At 39.7% G+C, this 26586-nt stretch overlaps 1 protein-coding gene across 2 annotated transcripts in view; it reads right to left on the bottom strand.

The window, feature by feature from the left end:
- Positions 1-26586, bottom strand: part of MAP7D2 (MAP7 domain containing 2) — a 78119-nt gene that overhangs the window by 15753 nt on the left and 35780 nt on the right. The window contains exons 2-9 of one of the 2 annotated variants that reach the window (XM_050712486.1): positions 21111-21188; positions 17826-17989; positions 9839-9953; positions 8840-8938; positions 7006-7116; positions 5550-5672; positions 2643-2791; positions 1446-1573 (exon numbers count right to left, since the gene is read on the bottom strand). In XM_050712486.1, the coding sequence (XP_050568443.1) occupies positions 1446-1573; positions 2643-2791; positions 5550-5672; positions 7006-7116; positions 8840-8938; positions 9839-9953; positions 17826-17989; positions 21111-21188 (967 nt within the window). The remainder of the gene's footprint in view (positions 1-1445; positions 1574-2642; positions 2792-5549; positions 5673-7005; positions 7117-8839; positions 8939-9838; positions 9954-17825; positions 17990-21110; positions 21189-26586) is intronic. The other variant, XM_050712496.1, reaches the window with a different exon arrangement.

Raw genomic sequence — 26586 nt, 5'->3', positions numbered from 1 at the left:
GATATATTTTTTTCCATGGAGAACGAAGCACCTGTTTCACAAAATCTCTTCCCCACCTCCATGTCTCTAGAACGAGCTGTACCAGCCTTTTCAGTGTCTGCCCATCATGACACGCTTCACACTCAGCAACCCATTTTCTGCAAATCATTTTAACTATACATGTTTCTTGGTATGTCTTTTATACTGGTCAACCAAACTGAAAAATGCATTCTGAAGAGGAAATATCAGCAACCTCTAGAATAATATACATTTTTAGTGTGAACTTTTCTCTGTACATTTTTGAGTGCCAACCATAGCACGATTTGCTCAAAATTTTACTGAAAAATCTGATCATCATTAACATTTCATATCATTACATTATTTACAAAATTTATATAGCTCAGAATGTGATAATATTCTAGATATAATATTGAAAGTTTGAGCATTTGTGGCCCATAATATGAACCAAGAACTGTAATTTCACACTGCATGCAAGGGGATGTCTGAAACAGGAAGAATGTCAATAGTCTGATGATTTCCTGCATTTTGTCTAACACCAGATGCACACACAAAATCTTTCCTCCATTAAATGACTCTGCACACTGAAATGAAGCAGAGAAGGAATGCTAGCTAGCTCTTGAAGCAGAAGAAATTTGTCAGAAAGATCACCAAGAGTGGTCCAGAACATAGCCAGGTTCAGATAGAAAAAAATATTTATAACCAGACCAAAGGAGATCATTTCCAACACAGGACCCATGAACAAGGACTAGAAAAGAAAAAAACAGGCAACTACTGCTGACAGTTAGGCCTTAGAGAATTTCTGCATTTGAGCCAGACTTATTATCCTGTTCAAGAAAGCCGAAGAGACATTTGGTAAGACTTGTGAGTTGTAAGCTGTACGCACAGACTACAGTTTTGAGAGTGTGCAAAAGAGCACTACGAAAAGCAACTCAATTGGCAGTAAGGCCAGACATGCCACAGGTCTACAGCTCTGCATGGTGCAGGGTGAGGGAAAGAGGTATGTAAATAAACAAAGATTAAAACTGATGGTTTAGATGACACACAGTTAAGTATACTGATGGATCCAGATGGTAATGCCAGCAATAGGAAATGCACACTTTAAATGCTGAAATTTCTAGTTAGTAATCGTGTTCTGTGCATTTGTTCAAAATCATATAAAACAAAAGCATGCTTAAAAACAAACGTTTAATAAAATTTCACAAGAACCATGAATTGCACAAGGATAATTTGAACAGACTGAGAAAAGGCAGAACATCTCCAGTGACCACTAACACGATTTTACATATATTGTATCCACTCATCTACTTCTCTCTATATATGAATATATATGGATAAAATTAACTGGATTATATACAACACTACAAAGGAAGTTCCTCAGGAATCTGTCTTTTTTATAGGTGAAAAGAAACTCAAAGCGTAAGAGACCACTAATAAGAAAGGCATACTTAGGTGTTGCAGGTGAGGCAGATCTTCTGGACATGGCAGCTGGAGAATCAGACCTTCTCAGAGGAGATCCCATACCAGATGAAGAACTGGGTGTGGTGGGTCGCTTCTCTTTCTTTATTTTCTCAGTCTAGAAACACCATTCATTTTAGTTTCCATAATTATGAGCAACATTTCAAAAATGTATTTGATAGTTATAGTAAAAAGATGGCATAAACAGATTTGTGTAACATACAAAAGTTTTTTAAACAGCAGCTCACAATTGACGTGAATTTTTTTTCCCCATATACATAAAAAATAATCATGTCTTGCATGGACATAGTGTACAAGTTGCAAATATAAAAAAACATATCAGAGCATTGTATCTCCAGAAGTTCTTGAGGGTAGAGGGTCTAAATCAAAATCAGACTGCAAGTTCTCTTAGACATGGTCAGTAGTACAACCACAAACAGTGCTGGATGTAACACTGTGAATTGCACCTAAGTCAGACTCGACGCAAAACTACAGCTCCCAGCTCCGGTCCCCTCACTTGCACCCAATTCAGATAGCATGAAACCCCCTACCATTTAACTATTCCAAGACACAGGATCTTATAAAACACAAATTTACAGCCCTAACATAAGTTTTCTAGAACTTGTCTTAGGTTGTGTAAACTCAGTGAAGGTGAATGATTTATTTGCCTTCGCTTTTCTGGAAACTACAGTGGATCAATAACGCAACTTTTAAGCAAACAGCATATAAAATGTCTACAAGAGAGTCAAGCAACTTGAATAAAAGACAGGCATGGCCAATACTTCTGGCAAGTTACCAAAATATGTGAATCTTGCTAATTAACCAGCAAGACTGGACTGACTTATAGTCAGTCATATGTGGTAGAGAGATCCTGTTTGTCATCTCCATTCCCAGAAGTTACAGGCAATTCTAGATGTATGCACTTCAGCACCAGAAATCTCACTCCCCTGAAAATAAAGGTGTTGTTCCAAATACCATTGCTTAACATTGACTCCCGGGAGGAGGAAAATGTTAAAATGTTACTAAGCAGAAATGTGAAAACAACAGATGCATGCAAGACTTATTTTCTTACAGCTGTTTCTTACAAAAGGGGTATCACTTTATTTTTATGAATATAAAGTGAAAGTTAACAAGCAGAAGCCACATCAGTTTACCCAGAAGTGAAATCAAGAACATTCTAAACCCACCTGAGTAGCTTCAGCTGCAGCCGCCCCTTTCATGGCATCCGAAGTGGAGGGTGAAGTTGCCTTCTTTCTGTCTGTGCTTCGGGTGGGGGAAGGCTTGTAGGGAGATTTAAGAGGACTAGCTGGTGCTACACGAGGACAGATATGGAATACTAAAGAGTTATAGTACAATAGCAAGAGTAAAAGGGAGCACAAACAGAGGAGGCAAGGGAGAGGAGAAAACAGCATACTTCTATGTTATAATCTTCAAAGGTTGTTTTTCAAGTTTTTTAAAAAGCATTTACAAATATCACATTATGTAACACATTCAACATAGTCTGGTATTTATTAAAAATGCCTCAACTAAAAGTAACATTCTATAAGATTATTTTTTTTTTTAATTATCTCTAACATACCACTCTCATATACTTTTTGAATCACTTGACTGTGACTATGATTATTTTCTCTTTTGAAAACTCTGGCTTCCTGTCAATATGATAAAAAGTGTAATAAAATAATTCTAGCTGGGTAACTTTTGAACAGATACTGTAAAACAGGAAGGGGGATAGAAGAGTAAAGATTTTTTTTTTATATTTTTAAAAAGCCTAAACATGGCCAAGGCTCCTAAACATCTCAGTTGCCTTTCAGAATAATACTTAAATTATTTAAATAAATTCTAAACTAAATGCTGCTGTAGGTATTTCAGTTATTGTTATTAGTGGCAAATATGAGGTTTGAATAGGACACACGCGTTGCACTTTACAAAGCAATTCTTTCTAGATATTTTTTTTACTTGCAATATGAACAGGGTTTTAAAAAAACGAGATATTTTAAATCTTTTTTTCATTCATATTGCTTTCTAAGATGAAACTTTCACAGACATATAGAACAGTCAACAGACTATATGCTTTATTAATACGAAACACGCAAATTGTAACCAAGTGACAGTGTTTACAGCCTTACTTTATTTCACCAACATTGAGAAGGATACTGACTTTGGAAAAATGTTAATTACACACAAATTTTAAGGAGAACACTTTTTTTTAAAAAAGTATCAAGGGCATTCCTATAGCATCTCTTATGATGCCTTTTTGCATGCTTTCAAGTTTAACTGGGGCTGTGTTTTTCTTGACTGACTTTCCAGCAACTGGACAAAAGTTCATTGAATGTTAATAAAAATGTTCAGAAACTTGATTGCTGCTTAAGGTACTTCTACTTCAACCGTAACAAAAATGAATTATAAGCTTCCAATAAAAACTGTTTGCCTGAATATCTGGAACTATATTAACAATGCTTTGCCTTAAAGAAAGTGTCTTAAAAGTGAGGATCCTCATTTCTGAACTTACAGAGAATACAGCAGCAGAGCAATTTCGGCCCAAACATGATCTCAGGAGGCATGGTATACACTGTGAAAAATAAAGACCCTATTCCCTGCTCAGGAAGTTACTTCTGTTGAGAGAAGTACACTTCAAATAAGAGATCCTCCTTCAACCTTTTCGCTGACAGCTACAGTCAAAACCATCAATGGACACTGGGTATCGATGTTCTTTGCAATCTGTGCTACAGGTCGATCGCCTTGCAAAGAAATGACAAGAGGACTCTGGTTCAGAGTTATTCCCAGAATCAGCATTCTAATTTCAGCTCAGGGAAAAGGCGATCTGCAGGCCAAATTGCATCCTTGTCAGACATGCCAGCGTGCTACTTTAAAAACTCTGTGATGAGGAGGGAGATAAGGCTGAGAGTTTACAAACAAAATGACTGGAGAAGGACAAAGAAAGTCCCTATTGATTTCTTCAATATCAAACACAACATAGAAAACAACATCTGTAGGTGGTCCAAGCAATTCACCTCAAAATTTTCAGCAGAATATACTGATCTAGTTTTGAGTAGGTTTTTTTTTTTCCCCTTTAGTCTTGGCAGTAGTTGCTCCCTGAACAGTAAGTAAACCGGGAATTTTCTCATGGGCAAAGTACTGTATGACAACATTTCTGCTCCTAGCAGGTGCTACCTTTAATTTAAAACCGAGGGAAGTAATTTCAGGGTCATTCAAAACCAACATCCTTATGCACTACAACAAGAAGTAATGCACAAAGGAAAGTACAATTACTTTGTAATTAATTTTTAAAATGTTTTGTATTAAAAATCACAGATGTAGGACCTGAGCCTACTGCAATTACAACATATGAAAATATAGAACATGAAGATGGTAATCCATCTACTGTCTAACCAGTTTTATCCTTAAGTTTCCTTTGGCAGACAGGTGTTTGGTTTATTTTTATGTTGGTTTTTGGTTGCTTTTCTGCTTTTGAATAAAAGTGTGGGAAAAGCTATTAAACTTTTTTTCCTTGTTTCTGCAAACACTATGACAGCAGGCATAACTTTTTAACTAGGAATTACTCAAAGTCAGGCCCGTACCTAAGTATTAGTAGGACTAGAAACATTAATTTTTCACGTTTGCAAAATAAGGAGTTTATTAAGACTGCCATTTACACATAGGAACAGTAATCATCATCCCTAATTTTTTAGTTTCTTAAAGAGAAGTATTTTCTAGAACTGATACCTTCCAAATCAATGTGTCTATGTTTTTTCCTTTAAGTAAATATCATTTAGTATATATATTTGTATGTATATACATACATACAAAAGTAATAGACATACACATGGAGTTAAAGACAAAAAGTGATTTAACAGCAAAGAACTGTAACCCTGATAAAAATAGTAAAGGCACAAATGGTACACTGGGAATTTTGTTCTGCATACTATTTGGATATAAAAGACGACAACAATACTATCAAGAACAGCTTAGTTAATAGTCTACTTTGTGCTAGCATATAAATTGTCATTTGGTTCACAGTATTCCAATTTCTTTAAGCAACTACTCAAATGCAACCCAAAACATACCTTAAAGGTTTCAAAAATTCGCATTTTTACCTGGATTATTGTACTGCTCAGAAAGCACTAATGTACTTCTGCTTCTGGCTAAAGATGACTGTGTGGGAGTCAGCAGCCGAGAAACAATAAAGTTTTCCATTGGACTAAGATGCATGCGGTGAGCTGAAGGATGGGAGCAAATAAATTAAAATTTAAAATGCAACAAAACAAAACTATGTTAAAATAACAGAAACAAAACAATGAAATGATTAAATGAAATGAAAGTCTTGAAGCGTTTGAGATTTTAAATACTTAAAGATAATTCTCATTGCCTCTAAAAAGGAATTTCTTGTTCCTCCACCACTTTAAATTATTTTTCAACCTGTACAATAAATATAGTAAGGTTAAGACTATGTTGCATTTTGTTCTTACACTGAGTAGTGTTCCATTCCACAAAATGGCGGCTTTCGTGACTCAGCATGAGAAACATTTGCTTTCTTCCCCAGTAGAAAGGTGAAATAGTTGGTGTGACAGCGCAGCTACACTCTAGTGTGCCAACCATACTGGAACGCATTTAAAATTTGCAGTCTCACTGCATTATATAAATCTTATACAATATGCCTGCATTCCCTTCTACTCTCTAAATATAAGCACCAACTATATAAGAAAGATATTTATAGATGTTCTTATTGCATGCATATATAAAGCCACATATCACAATAATCTCAAAGCTATTGATGAGTTCTCACTAAGCAATTCAGAAATGAAAGCAAATATATTTTCTCTTTTCATTCTAGAAATGAGCCTTTACTGTCTCTTATTTCAGTCAGCATTTTTTTTCTCAGTTAAAAAAAGTCAGAGGAAAGGTGGGAAGAGGAAAAAAAGACACAAAACAAAACAGAAAAAATCCAAACAGTTCACAGAGGGATAAATCCTTCAGTCCTTTCGTCAGTGTTTAGCAACCACTAATCCTGCAAGATGATCATCTTTTGCTGAGTCTCTCATGGATCAGGGCTTCAAATCAAATCAAAGAGCTCTGAAACTCTGGTCACCCGACTGAGGTCTCCCAAGTGACTCATGGGACGTACCTCTGCCAATTGTACGTCCCGTATCTATTGTCCAGCCTTGTTTGCTTTGCTTTGTTTTTCATTACTTGGCTAAAAGATTACAAGCTGTAGAGTTATGGGAAATTGCTGCAGTCACAGCATGTACAATCTTGTTTGCTACAGTATCAAAAGTTTAAAAAGAATCAGTAAACAAAAAAAGAACACCAAAAAAAGCCAACACCACACCATTTGTCCCTGGCCTAGGATCTCCAGCAAGGCAGCATAGTCTTGGGACAGGCTATTGAACTGTTTTATTGTATTTCATATCAATAGTTAACTTACAGCCCCCCAAGTGTTTAATGGCTTTTGAATAATAGACATAAGAGAGTTGCATAGATATATGGACAGAAAGAATTGCTTTTAAGCAGAAGGAGAGTTTATGCTGGCAGGAGACCAGCATTTTCACTTGCCTCTGTCGGGGGAATGTGTTATTGCCGCTGTGGAGGAGGAGAGGCGCTTACTGATTGGCGATTCCATTTGCTTTGGCAGGTTCATTGTAGAAGCTGAAAGTTTGTCACATGCTGCAGAGAGACGCATTGAAGATATTTGTATTCTTATCACGGTGTTGATAAACTCCCCAAATTAACCTTGCATTTGTACTCATGGCCCTTGCCACTGATCACAGCGCTGGATGACTAAGGCATGAGATATGCTTGTTCCGACTGCCAAAGGACCAGCGTCTTTTAAGACATGCTTTGGGATGCAACTTTTCTGCTTGTGAATTTAACATTTCAGGTACATAACAGCCTGTGTTTTAGAGTGCCACAGGCGAATAGCTGTGTATCAGGGCTGAATGAGTGAAGCCATTCTGATACAAGATGATCAGTATCAGCACAAGCAGAAAGTTACCTAAGGAGAGGGGGGGAGAGCTTTTTGGTACTACCCCAAGTGTATTTTTTTTCCCTGTTATTTCTTCTCGCATACTGCTTGACAAAGCTTGTTTGAGCACATCTCATTTCCTCCCTTGCCATTTATTCAACAGAATGACTGGAAAATGCTATTCAACAACCGTTATTACCAGAGTGTACTCCTCTATGATGATAACTGCATGATACTCAGAAGCACAGTGAAGCACAGACTCTTTGCCCTTTAAATTTATTTTTTTTCAAAAACAAAAATACTTTCAACTAAAGACACATACGTGGCCCCAATCTGCAGCACCTAAATTACTACAATCCCTATAACATCCAAAGAAACCCCCTCAGTGGGGTCTGCGAGATTTGCCTCCACTTACTACAGTAAACTACAATTCTGTGTGTTTTTTTTTTTAGAAAAGCAGACAATGCTTTGCAAAGCAGGTAGCACACATGAGCTGCATATCCAAATCTTTGTACGTGAGCAACGATTAGTACAAAAATTTGAATCTGTTTGCGCAAAAATAGTAGTTCTGCAAGAGCATGGGCCCAGCAACCAATAGGCTGCATTCTGCAGGAGGAATAGTCAAGCCTCACTCCTCCTCCTGGGGGAGAGAAGAAACCTAGTTCTTAAAGCACTGGCTGCATTATATTTTCAAAATGTCATGTACATTTGAAATCAAAATTAGAAGTCCTATATGCAATTCGTTCTTAATCTTGGAGAGCTATCTACTTCACAGTCCTTTTAGGGGGAACAGTTAAAAATAATAAAATAGATAAAACTGAAAACAAAAAAGAAAACAAAACACGATTGCCTAAACAAAAAGTCAACTATCTGAGTTTGTTACAAATACCAGCATGGCCAAAACCCACTTCAAGAGGCTGAAAACATAGCATAGCTGTTTATACCAAGTGTGCTCATTCCGAAAATATTGCAGAAAAAGGCCCTTGAGATGAGAAAAGAGGACTGTTCTGATGAAACACTGTCTCCGTAACACATTTTCTCCTACTGATTTTTTTCCAAACAGCACCTGCACACGTACATTTGGACTGTAATATATGCATATTTATATTTACACACACACAAACACACACGGTACCCACAGAATTAACAGAGATGAGGATCTGAGCTGTAGAAGTCTACAGTTAGTGCGAAAATCATGAAATGCCTCTACTGTGTTGGAATGTGAGGCATGCACTGCTCCACATGAGAAAATTAAAAGGAAATTAAAAAAGACACTTGGTCCACATCACTAAGGGTAATGCTGTAGAGTTATCAGACTGAAATAACAAGAAAACTGTGGTTAGGGAGGACAAGATCAGTGGATGGATTACGGTGATTAGAACAGTTATAAACGAGACACGATGGTACTGTGATTCTCTGAAATACCATTGAAGGAATCAGCAGGAGCGGTAGAGGTCACAGGGTCTGGAGGAAGGGTGTTGGCAGCTAAACCTAGAACAGGGGGTGGGGTATTTTCTGATTCACCTACACAGCAGAAAAATCAGAGCAAAAAGAGGTGAAAAATTACTGAATAAGTTGGGGGAGGTGGAATTAAGCATAAACTGCATCACAAAGACAAATCGGTTTCTTTCTCAGAGTATGAAAGACTTCTTTGATTATCACGTATATTTAATTTTCTGGCTTTTTTGATGGCATTCCATGAAAATTAAGGCATGAAACAGTTTGCTGTTTTAGAGTTATATATACTTACACACTGCTTTAAAAAAAGGTCATTACCACGTAAACATGGATACGTTTCCCTATAACTACAGTTTATTAAAACCTGACAAATTAAAATAAATTATGATTTAAAACAGAAAACATGCATATTTTTGAAATATAAAAGCAGTACATGACTGATTATGAAAAAAATATTTTTTCTGAAGTCAAATCAAAAAGAGCGACAGCAAAAGTATGCGGGAGAAAAAAAAATTAAACTGAAGATGCTGCATAGTCATCTAGAAATTCCCGTCAGGTTTTTAGAAGTACCAAACAATAACAGATCGTCTTTTGCAAGGCTTGGACAGCACTTAGTCCTTCAGCGAATATTAAATTTGCTAACTGTATGCACGGGAAGACAATGCGGGGGAAGAGAATAAGGGAGAAAGAGCATAAATTTTGATTTTAGCATCTGTCATCCTCAAAACAGATTCTGATTACTCTATTAAAAAGATTTGCATTCCTGAAGTTAGGAGTGACCTTTTTTCCTCACCAAGTGTTAGAGAGAGGGAGCCTGGCGAGCAATTACAAAGCATTTATTCACGCCCCAGGGCAGTAGCCCCTGCAGTACCACACTAACTATAAAATGCATCCTCCTTACTATCTCCACCACCTCACGCATTTTGCACTTCAGGATCTGCAATGCAGGCAGCCTGTTTCTCTTACCGTCTCTCCCTCCTGAGCCTGCAGCCAGTGCTCCTCCCCACGACCATCGCTTCTGCTTCTGTTCCAGCTGCTGGCTGCGTTCAAGGGACCGCCGCATCATGGCTTCTAAACGTTCCTGGTTATAATCGTACAAAAACAGAAAAACTGAAATCAGTTCTTTCAGGGCTTTTTTTATTTCCCGTTCCGAAACCATGCTAAAAATAAGCTGTTCCCCTGTTGCTTGACGGAGGATGTTTACAGGAGCTTGTTTCCAATAGAAGAAAAAGGGCTGAATAAAGAAGGTATCAGTATGTTACCTACCTCCAGATATGTGTATCCTTTGTCTGCAAGCCACTGAGGTCACTACAGAGGCCTAAGTAAATAACACAGGTTGCATCACTGCCTAGCATCTGCTCCTGCTGGTGAGGCTGCTGCTGTGCTCTGGACTTAATTTGTATAAGAAGAATGCTCGACAAGCATTAACTCCTTCTTGTCTATGCAGAACTCGGGATTTCTCCCATCCCCTTTCTGAGTACAGCTAAATTGCTGCAATGCCAGTGGCTCCTCCTAGCCACGCGGATAAATGATCACTTCAAACCCAAAGTAGGTTACTTTGCAGGATGGCCAATTTATTTATTTATTTTGGGGAACACTCCCTCTTTTCTTCCACTATGTTCTTTACAGTCTGGCCACAGGCATTTAAGAGCTGCTTCTTTTTCCTTTTTTTCCCCGTGTACTCTTTTAGTACGTGCCCAGATCACCCTCTTCTATCTTTTTTCATCAACCTCCATATTCATCTCCAAGGCTTGATGAGTTAGGATTTTCAGATGGGAAAGAACAAGAAGTCTCCTTCCCTCTCCAAATCCTGCTCTACCTTTAACTAACAGCTAGGTATGGTTCTGTTTCAACTCCACCACCTCCTAGCTCTCACAGATCTCCACTCAGTTTTGTTACCACCTCCTCCCCCTACTAGTTTCTCCACAACTTCTGGTGCAATGATGTGTGCACCTTTCTTCCTCCTTTCAAGCCGATAAAACCTGGGTCTTCCCCACCCACCCACCATTCCATCACTTATCACCTTCCTTCCTTCCTCCTCCTGGTACACCTTGCTCACTTACGGCAACCTCTTCATTCTCCTGGTTCAGCAACACAATCTTTACTCTTACTGCCTCCAGCTCCTGCCCCAGTCATTGTTAACCCTTTGATGCTATTAGTAGTTTTGGTCCTATTGCTTACTTACTACCTTTGTTATATCCTTCCCATCTTGTATAAAATTCCCATTTTATTTACTTCAAGCTCTCTCTTGCAGGCTTCTCACCCCAGAAACACAGTTTCTGTGGCTACATCATAACCCCTTCCATTTCTACCAATCCCCTGGTACCACCTCCAGTATCTTTTGATAGCTCAGCTCAACTGCACTGAAAGCCTTTCTGCATCTCTTGGCCAGATTATTTCTTCCCACTGACTCGTGACTTTAGTCTAGGTCTCCTACACCCCTTCCCTGCCATAGTTTAATCACAAAATCTCAGCTGTTGTTCAAGCACATCTCCTTCAGTCTCTACATTGATGTTGAGCCTGTATTCTCCAACAGAGCTCCTTCAGCAGACCAGACACGAACACCAGGCACCTCCAGTAACTACCATGTTGGGAACCTTTATGCACACCATCCATAAACTTTGTTACCTTCCTGCAATCACCTGTAGTCACTGACTTTCAATAATAGCTGATACACTCCCATCAGCTTCTGGACATCTGCAACTTCCTTTGTCTCTTACATGCCTTTGAGGAATCTCTTCTACTACCATGACTTCCAGTAATTTATTTCTGACCAGGATTTCCCACCTCAACCAACCCCCCTACCAACTATCCACTGATTCCAACAGCAAACTACTACCTTTTTGTCTTTAAATTCTAATTTTCTATCATATCGCTTATACCATAAATTCCATTACAGATTCCTCCATACAAAGAACGAAAACAGGCATTCAGCTCTGTTACCTTTTGGCCAGTTGACCTACCCTGCTGTTATAATTTCTGGTGCCATCTCCAGGAAGACAATCTTTTGGTCCCCTGTTCTGAGCTCACTTTAGTTTTTACCTTCCTTCTGTATCTGTAGCTCATGGTGTATCAGGTACATCAGACAAAGAGTGCTGAAAGAAGGCAGCTGCTTCCCCCTTTACACCTCATTTTTTTCTTTCCTTCTGTCTAGTCAGTGGCATCAGTGTTCAGAGGCAGGCAGGAATGCAAATGATGTCCTTCCTCCCTCCCCCTTTTTTAAACCCCCTTAAGAGAACACGCACAAAGCATCACAAAGCTCAAGCACAGACCTTTCCATAATAGCATAGAAAAAAAAAAGAAGAAAACACGCATGGCTTTGAATGCTCTATCACTTCTTGTCCATAGTTTGGATGTGTAAAGAAAGTAATCTTCCAATCTTAGGAATCCAAAGTCACTGTCCTGTAGCTAGCTACGATCTTTCTTTTCTTACTACTAAATGATGCAATTTTTCACATTTAAAATGTGTGCTGACTCAGTATTTCAACTTCACATTTTCCACTTTTAACTACACACCTCTCAACATTAATTTCATTCTATTTCAGTCCCTTTTCTGTACTCTTTCCAAACCTGTTATTTCAGCACCAGTTCTTCTCTGCAGTTCACTTCTTTTCATTACTTTTTTTCTACTATGGCTCTTACCCCAAAATACCTTCCTAGCAACAAAGTAAAATGACCCTCCCACTTCTTTCCTATTAAGCTGTACAATTCTACAGAATCTTTTTTCTTTCCATATCTAATTAATATTATTACTCATTAATAAAAAAAGATAGTGTGAAAGCAGACAAGCTTCAATTATCTGTGTGATTTATGACCTTTTTAAATGCTGCTCGGAGCAAAGCTCAGCAGTATGTTCCAGCTTGGAAACCACAGAATACACTTATACCACCTACTATGAGGGCATTGTTCTAAGAATCAAACAATGTATGATGAAATAATATAAAGAAAATAAATGATTTTTCATTTCATATATATATATATATATATATGAAAGCTCAAACCACACACATCCTGAGGTTGAAATCTTCAATTACACAATGTGGAGAAGCCATCATTTATTCTCATTTGCAAAGAGTCTTTCATTAAAGTGCTACAGAACATAATGATTAAGCCACATGAAACCCTGCAGATATATCTTAGATAAAGAACAATATGAAGACCTTTTGCACAAAGAAAGGTCTGTTATTAAAAAGCATTAAGTTAGCACAAGACTGAATGCTAAAATTAAAAAGTCAAACAAAGCCAAAAAGACGAAGAGAACAACTGAGATGCACAGAAGCATAGCATAAACAACTCATACATTAATGATCTTTTTGTGACAAAAACTAAACAGCAAGACAAAGCGTTTCTTCATCAGCAAACACTGTGCAAAACCCCTGCTATGTTATAGACACGGTACCTTCTTAAAGACACACCCAACCATCTGACCCAACCATCCTTGTTTGGGAATTCTAATTGCTATAGATTGAGAAAAAACTCTGCACTGGATATATAGTTAACTTCCGCAAAAAAATATATAACGTACAAGCTTCACACGTGGGTTAACTTAAGAATGAGTAAAAGCATAAAAAGAGAGCCATCTACTGCTAGTAACTAAACAAACATGTTGCTTTCCAAAGCCCATATAGTTATTCATGCATGTTTTTCTCAGACTAAACAACAGAACAAACATTTGGACTGCCTGAATTAAAATACAAAACAAAAAAACTGAACTGTGAATACAAATAATTTGACTTAAGTACTTTCCTTTTACTTATGTAAAACACGACACAGATGCGAAAACAAAGAAAAAATAATTTTACAAGTATTATGACTCATTTTGTGCAAACAATTCTAAAACAATCTCCCTTAAACCTGCAATAAAACATCTAAAAGACCCAAACGTAAGATTAGAGAGGAAAATCTCTTCCTTTTCTTTTATATATTCATCAGTGCCGTATGTAAGTAGCTGTTTCCTGATCTTATCAGTCGGCCTCATCTTATATTAGAGAGGCTCCTCCATGTAACAACAAAAAAGCTCTGTTGTTTTCTACTTAAAGAAAGGAAATAAATTTTAGAAAATTGTTTTTTAACTACCCCTTCTGAATATAACTCATTTCTACCCCCAGCAATTTAAAATTATGGGTGTGTATAAAGAGAAGACTTACATAGAAAAAGGGTGTGTGCATCAGAGAATAAAAAGATGGGACAAATGAAGGCTCTGCATTACTGTACGTACGTGTGGAGCTGGAGCAGCAATAATGGCAGAGAGGGAGCACACAGCAGCAGAGAGGATGCTCATTATTGCACAGAGGACTAAACTCTTCTCACGTCCACTGCAGAGCAATCAAGAGACTGCTTGCATAGCGATCTCAACCAGCTTGCAGCACAATTTCTGTATTACTTGTGCAACTGAATTCCACTTGTTATATGAGCTGCTACAAGATGTTTGAAAGGTGTTTATTAATTACATATATTATAATTTGAAAAGTAAATAACTGACACTATACCATCCTAAGATTTTTCCACCTTGCGTTTAAGTGCATATTTTTTTTTCTAATGTAACAAGCACTGGATGTACACCAAAACAAACATCTAACTAAAAGGAGTCTTCCCAGTGCTGTCGGATGTTCTTTTCCTTTTAACATTGATCTGTTTAAGTTAGCGTGCTGGACTAGATTTGATGCTGTCTAGCTTTTTACTAGTAGCTGTTCATTTAAACATTGGTATGTTGGTAGGATCAGTACTAATGTTATCAGTTCCCTTCTTAACAGTATCTGATGGTTTTATTAAAAACTAATCTTTGACTATATGGATGCTATTGCTCCTATTCACACTACTACCCTTAACAAACATCACTTGTATGGGCCACGTATTGTTTCATGGACTACATGAGCAGAAGAACACTGCTTCTAAAGAGACTTCTCGATACACTACGTGTAATAAGGCGTTTATTTACAGTGCACTTCCAAAGCACATGGAAGCTTCAAGGTGGGAAAAGGGAAAAAAAAATAACCAAACGAGGACCAGCTTTGCTTTTATATAGCCCCAGCTCCAACTGGCTGCTTGCTGTTTAAAGCAACTCATTAATACCTTCAGTTGAACACCACCATGCTTCTTTCCTCAAGGCTCAGGGATTGCTTACACTAAGGAGAAGGCAGCTTCAAAAAGAATATGGAGGGAAGGGTGCTGCCACCGAATACCTCTCCAGATACGAAAGGTGCAGTCAACGTAGAGCAAGGACTTTCAGCAAGGATTTTCAGAGACATTTATTCAGTTTCTGCCTCAGGAATTGGCAACACTTCCATTGTACTCCAAGGAAGCTCTAGTTGCCCTGGAGAAAAACTCTGCTAGAACACCTCCATTTCCATTAATACAAACTATAAAATTGCCACCTCTTATCTGGCAGTGGAGAGGGGAAAAAAAAGCAAAATAAATCAAATTTTGGTCACCTCCTCTTTGACAAGTCCTTTGCATACAAAGCAGCCGAGCATAGAAAGCTCTAATGTACAAAATGAACCAGAGCCATACACTTCTCAAACTCTTACAGACACAACAATATTTTTAGAGTGAGATTTATATAACCTGTTCCTGTCACAAATATGCACTGCCTTCTGCTGTGCTAAAAAGCCAAAAAAAAAAAAGACCCAAGGAGGACATGAAGGATAACCAATAAAGCAGACAGCAAGGAACAAAATCTCTCTATTTGACACTTCGGACACCTGATGGGCAGGTAAAAATCAGTGCTCCAGTCCCCACCCAAGTAAACCAGTCTTAAAAGGAGAAACAGCAAGCACGGGCTGTAGTATGCTGGCTCACTGGCCAGGTCACAAACCCACAGGGTGTGGGAAATACAGGCTCAAAGCTCTTCCAGTAAAGACAACCTCAAATGTCCAGAATGACTCAGGTGCAGTGAGTGATTTGCAATGCCCATGGAGCTGCGACTTCATCACTGTCCTTACTCAGACCTCCACTACTACTGTATATATGGGATTTGAGGGGAGAAACCCATGGCTCGTCAGAGCTGGGGGGTGGATTTGGCAGATCCTTTAGTAAAATTCAAGTGGAGTTCGAGAAATGACAGAATGACGAGTAACTGTGAAGTGAAGCCAGGAGGTGGTGGTGTCTCCCCTTCCTGACTCCCTTCCTCCCTCATCCTCCCTTTTTCTACAGATTATTACTCCATGTACCCTTCCCTCCTTCAGAAACTCCTGGATCTTCCCATCCATCAGGTCTAATCCAAGCCCAAACAAGCATGCACCCTTTCCTGTCCTTCTGCCCCCATTAGCCCTTCCTCAGCTTCCTCAGCCTACGCAAGGCTTTGGACAGTTTAAGCTTGAAGGATGGGCTGAATGAGCAGATTTTTGAGTGTTGGTATTCATTCAGTGACCACAAGCTTGGAGGTAACAACCCTTTCTCCAGTTATTAAAGTAGTCTCCCAGTATGAGAGCTGGATGTTGGGGAGCTGTTTAGGTGAGAACAGACTTGCTGATACTGGGGAATTAACTCCTGAAAAATATCACCATAGGCTTGGCCTCTTCTTACACCCACCTCTGGACAAATGCAGGAGGCCATTACAGGAGATGTGGCTCCCCTCGGAACAGACCTTTGGGTCTGACCTGACACAGCCTCTCTCACGTCTTACGACCCACACTCCGATTTCTCCAGCGTGGGTAAATCATGCAGGCAGGCAAAGCAGGCAAGCTGCGCACATTGCCCACACCTCTCCCCTTCCCTGCCCCCCCTCCAGTGCAATTTCTGAGGACAGGGATTTGGAAGTGTTTGTACTTGCCACTTTCCTCTACGTCCCCCATGAAGGAGATTGATTTTGCTTAGCTCCAAAAAGGTTATCACAGCTGGAAGTACTGGGGAAGGAGAACATCAGGTCAGTGATGTTACTGTGGAAGGAGATAGACCTCCTAAGCCTTTGTTTCCATTTTTGTCATCCTTTGTAACAAAATTTGAAATGATTCACATGACAAAACATTTTAAAATGAATTCTCAGCTATTATGCAGAAGCCAGAAACAGTATGTTACAGTTGAAAGAGGAATGGCAGGATATAATTTACTGTAACCTGGAAAGAAAATTAAGATCAAACACAGGAGGAAAGAAAAAACACCACACACACACAAAGAATTGTGTTATTCTGATCCCACGTGGAAATGTTTTATCTCGTTTGCAAAGATATTTGATCAAAAGGTGTGTGGGTGTGGGTGGGTGGGGGGGTTAATAAATGCAGATTTCTAGAGCCTTTTTTTTTTTTTTTTTTTTTTAATCCTTAAACCACTGCCCCCTTTTCCAAAAATCATTAATTCTTTATCAGTTGCAGTCGCAGTGCTGGTGTTTTCTACAGAATGTGGTGAAGGGAGACACACACACACACATTGCAATCAGAGATCAGCATCAGAAATTGGACCAACTAGAGCAAAAAAAAGAACCTTAAATGATCTCAGTGGAGAAAGTGGAAGAGAGGTATGATTATTTCTGTTCTACAAATTTAAATCAGACTAGATTTGTCACTACTTTAAGAATTTCTGATTATATGTTACCAAGGAAAAAAAATACTCATTTGTTTACACTGCCTGTGCAACTGAAATTGTATTTATGAAAGTGTAAATAAAATCTTGTCAATTTATGGAAACACTCATCTTTAAAAGCTACCTTCTGAGACATTGCTGCTTTATCATCTGACAATCAGAATCCCAAATATATTAGTGTAAATAGATGACTAATTTGTAAGATCAGACAAAAATCAACAGACTAAATCTTAGAAAAATGTTTTCGATGTACAAGCAGTAGTAGAGTATTTATGGCTGTGGTGATGCATGGATGCAGTTCACAAAGTAATGTCCATATGTCTCTGGGACAAAAAAAAAAAGAAAAAAGAGAAACCTGCTGTGCACGTCAATATTCCACTATCTGTAGTGCTAACAGATACAGTTGCTCTGCTGTATGAATCCCAGTGGACCTTACCTCCTCCTCTTTAAGCTTTTGCCTCCGCTTTTCTTCAACAGCTGCTCTCTTCTGCTCCTCTCTCTGCCTCTGTTCCTCCAACCTTCTCCATCGTTCCTCCACTTGCTTTTCATATTGAAGTTTTGCTCTCCTCTCCTTCTCCAGTATCTGCTGTTCTCTAGCAGCTTAGGCAGAGAAAAACACGTGTTTCACTTAATGCAAATTTTCTCCTACTTTAAAATTACTTGATAGCATGACGCAATAGAGTAAAATAACAAACACGTATACAGGCTCTTTTAGTGCACTAAGATTAAAAACACAGTGCACAGAAATGCTTAAATGATTAATAAATTCAACTGATACACTAATTAATATGGAAGCCCTTCGTACATAAGGTGACAATTTGTTCCCCAACTTGTGTAAAGACAGTATGCATAATATTTAACAATTCTTTTATATATATATAAATATACATAAATCCTTCTAATCCCTCTGTAGCTCAAAGCCAATTTTTTTTTTCAGACATAACAAATGTTCCCACTAGGTTTTGAAGTGAATCAATTTCTTATGTTGAAGCAAAAGCCCTTGGAATTTCTTTAAAACTATGTTCCTCTTTACAGGGCTACCTTCAAAATAAATACATAAAAATAGAAGCTGAACTTTCCATGAAGCTTTGAAAATACACCATTCTGTTCATAATTTGATGCTATGCTGTTATAGGCTCCAGGCAGTAAAAGAAAATATTTTTTTTTATTATTGAGAGTTTGTCCAGTTGTTTCTTCCAACTAGAGTCATAATCCCCTTGAGACATTACCTTGTTGTTACAGAAATTCAGCCTGCAACATTACAAACAGGACTGTTGCTTCAGGTTTATACAGGGCGCATAGGTAACAGAAGTTAATGTGACAAATGGTGAAGAAAAACCCAGTTCTCGTGCAAGTGCGTTCCATAAAAGGCACGAAAGAGGTCAGTAAGCATGCCTTCATACACACAGACCTGTAACGTCATACCAACATACATACAGCCAATACGTAAGAGAGAATATTATCACAGCTGCCAGGCTAAGAACTTGAAAGTTATGGAAATCCTGAATTAGCATGGTTTATACAAGAGCTGGTCCTTCATTCTGCTCACCTGTTCAGCCCCAGTTGACTTTTTCAGTCACTGTTTCCCTGCCCAGCAAATTATCACCCTTCAAGCACTCTTGCTCTCAGCTTCTCCCCATCAGTCCTAGGCTCTTGCTGAGCTCTCTCAATTCCTTCTTCATAATCAGCCTTTTGCCCTCAGCTCCTTGCCCCCCAGCTCTTTAACCACAGCTGTGGCCTTCAGTCCCTTCTAGTATTGCTCTGTCAGCAAGTCAGAGTCCCCCTAACACCAGATCCTTTCCCAGCAGACGCATTTCTTCCTCTTGAATAGCAGACCCTTGTAAGATAATTCCTCGTGTCCAACCTGTTTTACAAAATGCCGTCTGCCTTATTCTTGTTAGTAGTATGGTTGGGGCTGTCTTCCCCTTTTGTCTTGTGAGAACTCACTATTTTTCTTCCACTGCAGGGCAGGTCAACATGAGAGGGGTGTTAGTGCTGTAGGTGAGCCTGGACTCTTAAGAACGAAGACTTGGATTTGTCAACAAGTAGTTACCTCAGAGACAGTGGAAAACAAATGACCGGTCACTAATTATTGATGACTACTAGCTACATTATGCAGAACAGGTGAAAACAGCATGCTGGAGTTGATAAAAACCAAAAATAGAGTGAGGTGTCCAGAGATTGTGCTAAAATTACCTTTTGAGTATGTAAGTGAAACCCGGGACACATTCTGGACAGAGAAGCAAACCGTTCTGTCATCACAGACAAATACAATTCTTGTTTCTTGATTTAGGGATACTACACCACTACCTAATGAATTTTGGCTTTCATGAGAAGGTTATTCTGTATTGCTGCAAAATACCTGCTGTCTGCATAAATATTTGTCCTTCTGGGGAACTCTATGTTTTTTTTCTGAACTTCTGAAATAAATCTGCTGTAGGCAAAAAGCTACTGAGGTCAAAATCCAGAGCTCCCTATTCTAGAAATGGTCTCTCTCTCTCTCTCTCTCTCTCTATATATATATATATGTATCTTTCCAGAAGGCATGTACAGTGTCTGGTTATAAGAACCGCAACCAACACCTTTCAAATCCCCTAGGCGAGCCACTCCCAGATTCTCCAGTTTTCCTCCCATCTTCTCTTCTGCTTTTTAATCCAAGTCCTTTCCAACCTACTACTCATATCGCTTACTCAGGAGCCAGCAAAGCAGGGATAATAAAGAAGAAAAAAGAGGTAGTTTGGACTGAATATAGCTATAGGAGATAAAACCTTAGGCCGGTGCATGCCCCATGTGGACAAAACCTCCGGGGAGATTAACTACTAAAACCTAAGTCCTCACTAAGCAGATTTTCACAGGAACTACAAAAAGAAATCTTGCTCACCAAGCTCACTGAACTAAAAAACATCAAATCTCAGGCCTCAGGTTTTATCAGGAAACAGTCAACAGTTTATTTACTTATTGCAAGGAAAACAGTACTTTCCTATGATTCTTTCCACAGGTGCCCACAGTGTTTCAGTTACCATTGCCTCAAAATACATGGCAAACCTAAATTTTACAAAACCAAAATGTTGGCAATTCCCTTTGAGAAGTAATGTCAAGTAGCCTTAAGGAACGGTGCTACTGGCCTTTCTGGTTACTGCACTGAGGAAAATCAGTTTAATTATTATTATTATTTTTTAAACTTTATATACGCGTGCACACGCATTAAAAAAAGTTTAAACAGTTCATTCTTCCCTCTCACAAAATTTCCCTGACATTCCCTTGGAGGTGTTAGTACATTAAAAATGACTGACTCTTTAAAAAACAATGAATTGATAGATTTTTTCATTCCCTTGAAAGAAGATTAATCATTTTGAAACTGTCAGAAAAATATTCACCTTTACGCCATACTGAACAGCTCCATAGTATCTTTTAATATGGCTAAAACTTAATAGGCTAAAACTGAGGCTGTTTCAGCAAATCATCATATGTATTATAAATACTACACAAGGATTATTTAGTCTTTTTTTTTCTTTTACAAATCAGAAACCTAAGTTAGCACCTTGCACGTTAACTATAGAATGGAAATCAAAGAAGGCATAGACTAGTTTTAAAAGAAGTAATACAAGCAATAAAGACTAGCAATAGACGGTTTAGAATTCAGAACAGAAAAAATGTCACAATTAATTTAAGCCTATCAGCACATATACATAAATAATACATGCACCTCCTGCCATCTTACCCAGGTATTTCTCTCTTTCTTCTCTTCTCTCCTTTGCGAGTCTTTGTCTCTCATCAGTTTTTAGAAATCCATCAATGGCTGAAGTCAGAAAGTGAAGAAAAATGGAAGTGTTAATAAAATTAAAGCAGACAAAAGAACTCAAAAAAAAACCACCAAATTAAATCTAATGCATTTAACAACCCAAACAAAAAACACGATTTTGCACTTGGGGGGGGGCAACAAGTTGGGATTTGGATATGTCCAGAGTAGTCTCCTACCTACTGCTGAAGTCCAAGGACGGCTCATCCGTGTAAATACCTGACTCCTCTCCTCAGAGCGAACAAGCATGTTGTTAGTGCTTGTTTAAAAGTTTGTAACTTTCTTGGGAAACACTATAAGGATGCAATTAGTATCCATTCAACCTTGTTAATAAGCTCATTTTCAAGTTTTTGGCTAAAAAAAGCGGTGGTTCAGGAAAGCAGTAAAAGCAGTACACAGCTCTCTCATAGTTCAGTGCTTCGTGGAAGTCCCAGCCTTCGTATTTATGGCTTAACACAGGCACACAACTTCCCTGCCCACAGGAAACCACGAGCACCAGCTCACTGCAACAACCAGTAATTACTGCTGGATGAGGCTACGGAGGCAGCTGCCCTCCTACCCCCTTCTCCAGGTAGGAAACACAGTTTCCTCCTGCAGTCGGTACCTAAAAGCAGGTTACCTGTTTGGGAGGAGGTCGCCTAAGGATGTTTTGCACCGGGATCCAGACACCGCAGCTCTTTGTACAGCCTGATCCACCAAACAGCGCGATTTAACCAGGCAGACGGAGCGTGACACACGGGGTGCCCGGGAGTTACCTGCCGTCCTTCGTGCCCTGTGATGAGCAGACAGCTGAACCTGTGCAGGCTCCTCCACCGAGCTGCTGAAACACCACGGGCAAGCAGAGCAGCCCCTGCTTTCTGGACAGGCTTCAGCCAGTGACTTGAGAGATCAGCTAGAGGATGGGAGCCTTGTCCAACAGCCTACAGGGCCTCTGGTGCCCTTGTTTCTCTCTCTGCTTTCAGGATCTCCTGGGGTCTTAGCGGGGCTGCAGCACGAACAGGCATGGGGTTTCACATCCTTGGTAATCATTATTTGAGCTCCCTACTGAGTTACTGTATAATGAAATCTCCTTCCCTTTTCCTCAAAGAACTGCAGTTGCTCTTTTTTTTCCAGATAAATATGATGGAAAAGTGACTTTGATTGTAGCCCTGGTTCTCTTCCCCCGAAGTCACACTCCCAGGCTCGGAGGTTGTCCTGTCCATGGGAGCAAAGCTGGTGCATAGCAAGGACCTTTCTGCCACAGGCACTCTTCTGTAGCAAGTCTGAAAATCAGACCTGGTGGTCTCTTGGGGCCAGGGAAAATGCAGATCTCAGCTGCTCTGCATTAGAGTAACAGCTTGCTTTTTCCCCCCACACAGCACCTTCCAGCTCCATCTCTGAGCCTCCTCTGCCAACACACACGCAGACAGCGACTCCCCGATGGCAGCCAGGCCCCCGGAAAATTGCGATGACAGCTGCCGGCTGGTTAATTACACCTAGAAGTTGTGGGTCAGATAAACAGCTATTACCAAAGACTCATCCTACTCCTGGACTAGTCCACTTGTTTGTTCACTCGGTGAACATTTATTGCCAGATCTGACAGGCAGTGAGAACAGCAAACGGCTCGGTAAAGCAGCCGTGACGGTGCCGTGCAACTACTTTGAAAGGTCCTGCAGTAAGTAGCTAAGAAGGAAATTCCTGTTGTCAGCATGGTTAAATTACAGCTCCCATCAATGGAAAGTTTTTCAGAGATCTGAAAGTCAAAATGGCTTGAAACCTGCAATGGGACTCTGTGATTCAGACTAGAGGTAGCAGAGGTTAAATCAAGACTGGAACAAGAGCCTGAGGAAGGAAGAGTGGGCTTGGGAGCAGGTAGGGACTTAAACAATGAAGGAGGCGAGCTGAGGCAGAAACTGAGGGCTTCTGAGGCAAGGAACCTAGCCGGGATGGAGAAGTGGCACTTGTGAAATGGAAACCAGGATGGCGATAAGCTGGAAGGATTGTAAGAGCCCCTCGATCGTGTTCACAAAACCCTGCACTGCCTTTCATCACTCTCCTGCATTTATCTATGAAACTCACTGTCAAATATACGTCCCACTATTATCGCCAATAAAATCAGAGTGAATTTATCTCTACCTTGACTGCTTAATAATGCAACTGGCAGAAGTGGATCTGCAGGCTCTGGCCTTGCTCACAGCTGCCACAGCTCTCCAAAGCTGAGGTATGATGAGACGGGATGAAATTTCTGATGTTTCAGGCTGGCTTTCTCAAGACTTCACGTGTCTTAATCCCATCCAGGTAATATTAAAAGAATATAAAGATTGTAATGCCAGATACTTAAGAAATTTGGATGTATCAGAATTGAAGCCGTCTGTGCGATCCTTGTTTCTCTTCCATCCACACACGTATTACGCGTTTTTTCCTTTTAGGTCCCTTGGCTTATGCAATGCAAAGGATGAACCTCCTCAAGAGGTGAACCAAGTTCGCAGCAAAAGAATTGTGATTTATGCTTCCTGCTTCATTTCCTTCTGAAACTGGGAAGCGGTTAGAAAGAGAAAGATCTATCATCTGAAGGCTGCCTTGGAGAAGAGCACTCCAGAGGTGGCTATGTCACAGAGGAAACAAGTGCATAGGATGACTGCTCATTAAATGTGCAACATTAAAAAAAAAACTACGTGGAGGAAAATACTGTGCAATCTAATTAAGTACAGACATCATAAATGCATATGCATGCAGCAAGGGTAGCATTAAAATTGCACAGACATCCTCAGTACCAGCATTTCTTAACTCAGCACTTGACTTCATGAATCAGCTTGCCTGCCAAAAAACAGAAATTTGCTTGCCTTCTGAAAGTAAATATGGCTTTGAAGGATGGAATAACCATTCCTTGGATAATAACTTGTACTCTGTGCACTAAGGCCAAAATTAGTGCATTTACTACACATCTTCACGCAATATACATTATAAAAGTAATGGGCGCAGCAGTAATCTGTGGTGAGAAATTTGATTAATGATAGAAATTCGAATTCTTGTTTCATAAAGCAGACTACAAGCAGCAAGCCAGCACAGACAACTCCACCATTAAAGTAACGTAACATCGTTTCTATCTCAATACTACGAACTACCGACAGAGGGCAGAACAAGGTTTGAATGAAAAAGAAAACCCCACAGCGAAAAAACAGCTTTCACTGTGACGTGGAAAGTGACCTCAGGTTAGTATCTTGTCCACTCAGCTTTATCCTGAGCTTTCCTCGTATTTACGACCACACGAGGTTAAAAAGCTTTGCAGCAGTCAGTGCAACATTTAGGACTCAGGACATCAACATAGAGTGGTTGAGCCTTTTGCCAACCAGAATAATAAATACAAAGAACCACCAGCAGAAAATTCTCTTACAATCTTTTATTCCTAGTCTTGGGGAATAAGGAAAACGCCCAATTAACAATAGCAAAGATTTTACTGTAAGGAAACCACCCTCCTCATCCTCCCAAGTACTACTTATACTTCATTTCCCTGCCCTCCCCCAACAAACCTTTTCCAAGGAGTCCCCACTCTCAAAGGAGTGAGTTTGACTGCTGGGCTAATTCCTCGAGACCATGCCTCATTTTTTGACTGAGAAGGACCTGCTGCTCCTCTGGGACTTGGTTACAACAAGCACTTCCAAAGAACGTAACTTAAACCAGTTATAATGTCAGCGGTCCTGCAGCAGTGACCTATCACCTTATGCTGAAGGACACCTTCAAAACCATGTTACTTTGAAATAAATACATACAGAACTAAAATCTGGCATGTTAATCGCTGCTTCAACCCTTTTAGATGGGCAACATAAATCTACTTTTACAGATGAAAGAGGGCCAGAACACGTGCACACGCTCTGCACCACGTACTGTTGCATAAACATCTCGGCTACTGCTGAAGACAGAAAGGAAGGTCGCTGTGTCCTTACGAGACGCAAGGCCAGCTCTGTCTCGCGCAACCCATACCCTGCTTCTGGTTGAGACGATGAGCACTTGAGCAGAACAATCAGGTTACTGGAAGCTGAGAGTATGCTTCTTTAGCATCAAGCAGCTGCTTGGACACCTCTTCTGAAATTTGCACTTGAGTAACTGCCAGCAGGTTAACGCCTCCATTCATTTTTTTTCTTACTTTGTTTTTAAACCCATGTACTCTTCTCAGCTCTGTAAGATCCTATGGTATTTGGTTTCACAACGTGTTTATATATAGCAGATACCCAAACCTTTGATAGCAGGCATCCCAATGGAGAAGAAGAGTCAGCTGGGGCTTCAAGGCCAGCTCTACGTAACCGCATCCAACACATTCAGACCTTTGGCCAGCCTACACGACCGCGTTCAATGCCTTTAGACCTTTGCCCACTCTACACAACCATGTTCAACATTATTTAGACCTTTGCCACAGTGCGTGTACCCTAAAGTGATGTTGCTGCATTGGTGAAATTCCTGGATCTGATGCAGTTCTGTCAATGGGAAAGCATTTTTCTTACATTTTGTTTATGGTGTTCAGAGAGACGACATAGATGAATGCTCATAAAACATTTGCCAGCACGGAGGTGGCCTTGCATGGGATGTGGCAAGGAGGTCTATAGAGAAGACCAGACAGACGCATCACTGCACGTACCACCCACCATTCTGCTGGCAGCCTCCCTCGTTTCAAATAATATAATCCCAGTCTATAAAATCAAGCTTTTACTCCCTGGAATCTGGTTTCTCTCCTTTGAGGCTGTTCTTTGAAATAATAAAGAATACACTCTTCCACCTGCCACTGCTTCCCTCTGGGTACTGCTGAATGAAGAAATGTTATATTCTTCAAGTTTTCAGGGACTGACTACACTCTGAAGGGAATAATGGTTTAAGACTGCATGTGACTGGACCTGGATGACTGTTTACATCAAAGAAAAAGTGCTCTTCTTAAACTTTAATTACAGGGTATTGCTGAGAGGCTTTCAGGTAGAGTCAACAAGCAAACAGCAGAAGGGCTTTGCAGATATGTTCAGTAAAACCCAGTGAATCTGCCTCTTCTTCAGTGATTGCCTTTTTAGAAGTTTTCTTTAAAAAAAGCTTGCAGCTACCTAATTTTATTGTTACGTTTGCCAGGCTGAATGTCAAGTATCACTAGGAAAAAAAAAGAGGCACTTTCTATTATGTCTAATTAAGGTACCACGATAGGTATCTGTTGTTATAAAGATGTTAAGCAGATGAAGTCATTAAGGGCAGACTCAGCTGCCAGACATAGGGGCATTTCAGACACCCTGGGCTAATTGTCTAAGACATGGCCTGGCAGATACCAGAGAGAGCCTGCCAGGGACCTGCAAGCTCCAGTTAAACAGCTGGGACACACAGTGTCACGAGGTGCCAGCCTTCTGCTCCTGACCTGCACCCTAAATGTCCAAGTTACTCATGTAAA

Source organism: Cygnus atratus, chromosome 1 (assembly GCF_013377495.2).
Source record: "Cygnus atratus isolate AKBS03 ecotype Queensland, Australia chromosome 1, CAtr_DNAZoo_HiC_assembly, whole genome shotgun sequence".
Classification (NCBI taxonomy): Eukaryota; Metazoa; Chordata; class Aves; order Anseriformes; family Anatidae; genus Cygnus; species Cygnus atratus.
This window is presented reverse-complemented; position numbering and strand designations above follow the sequence as displayed.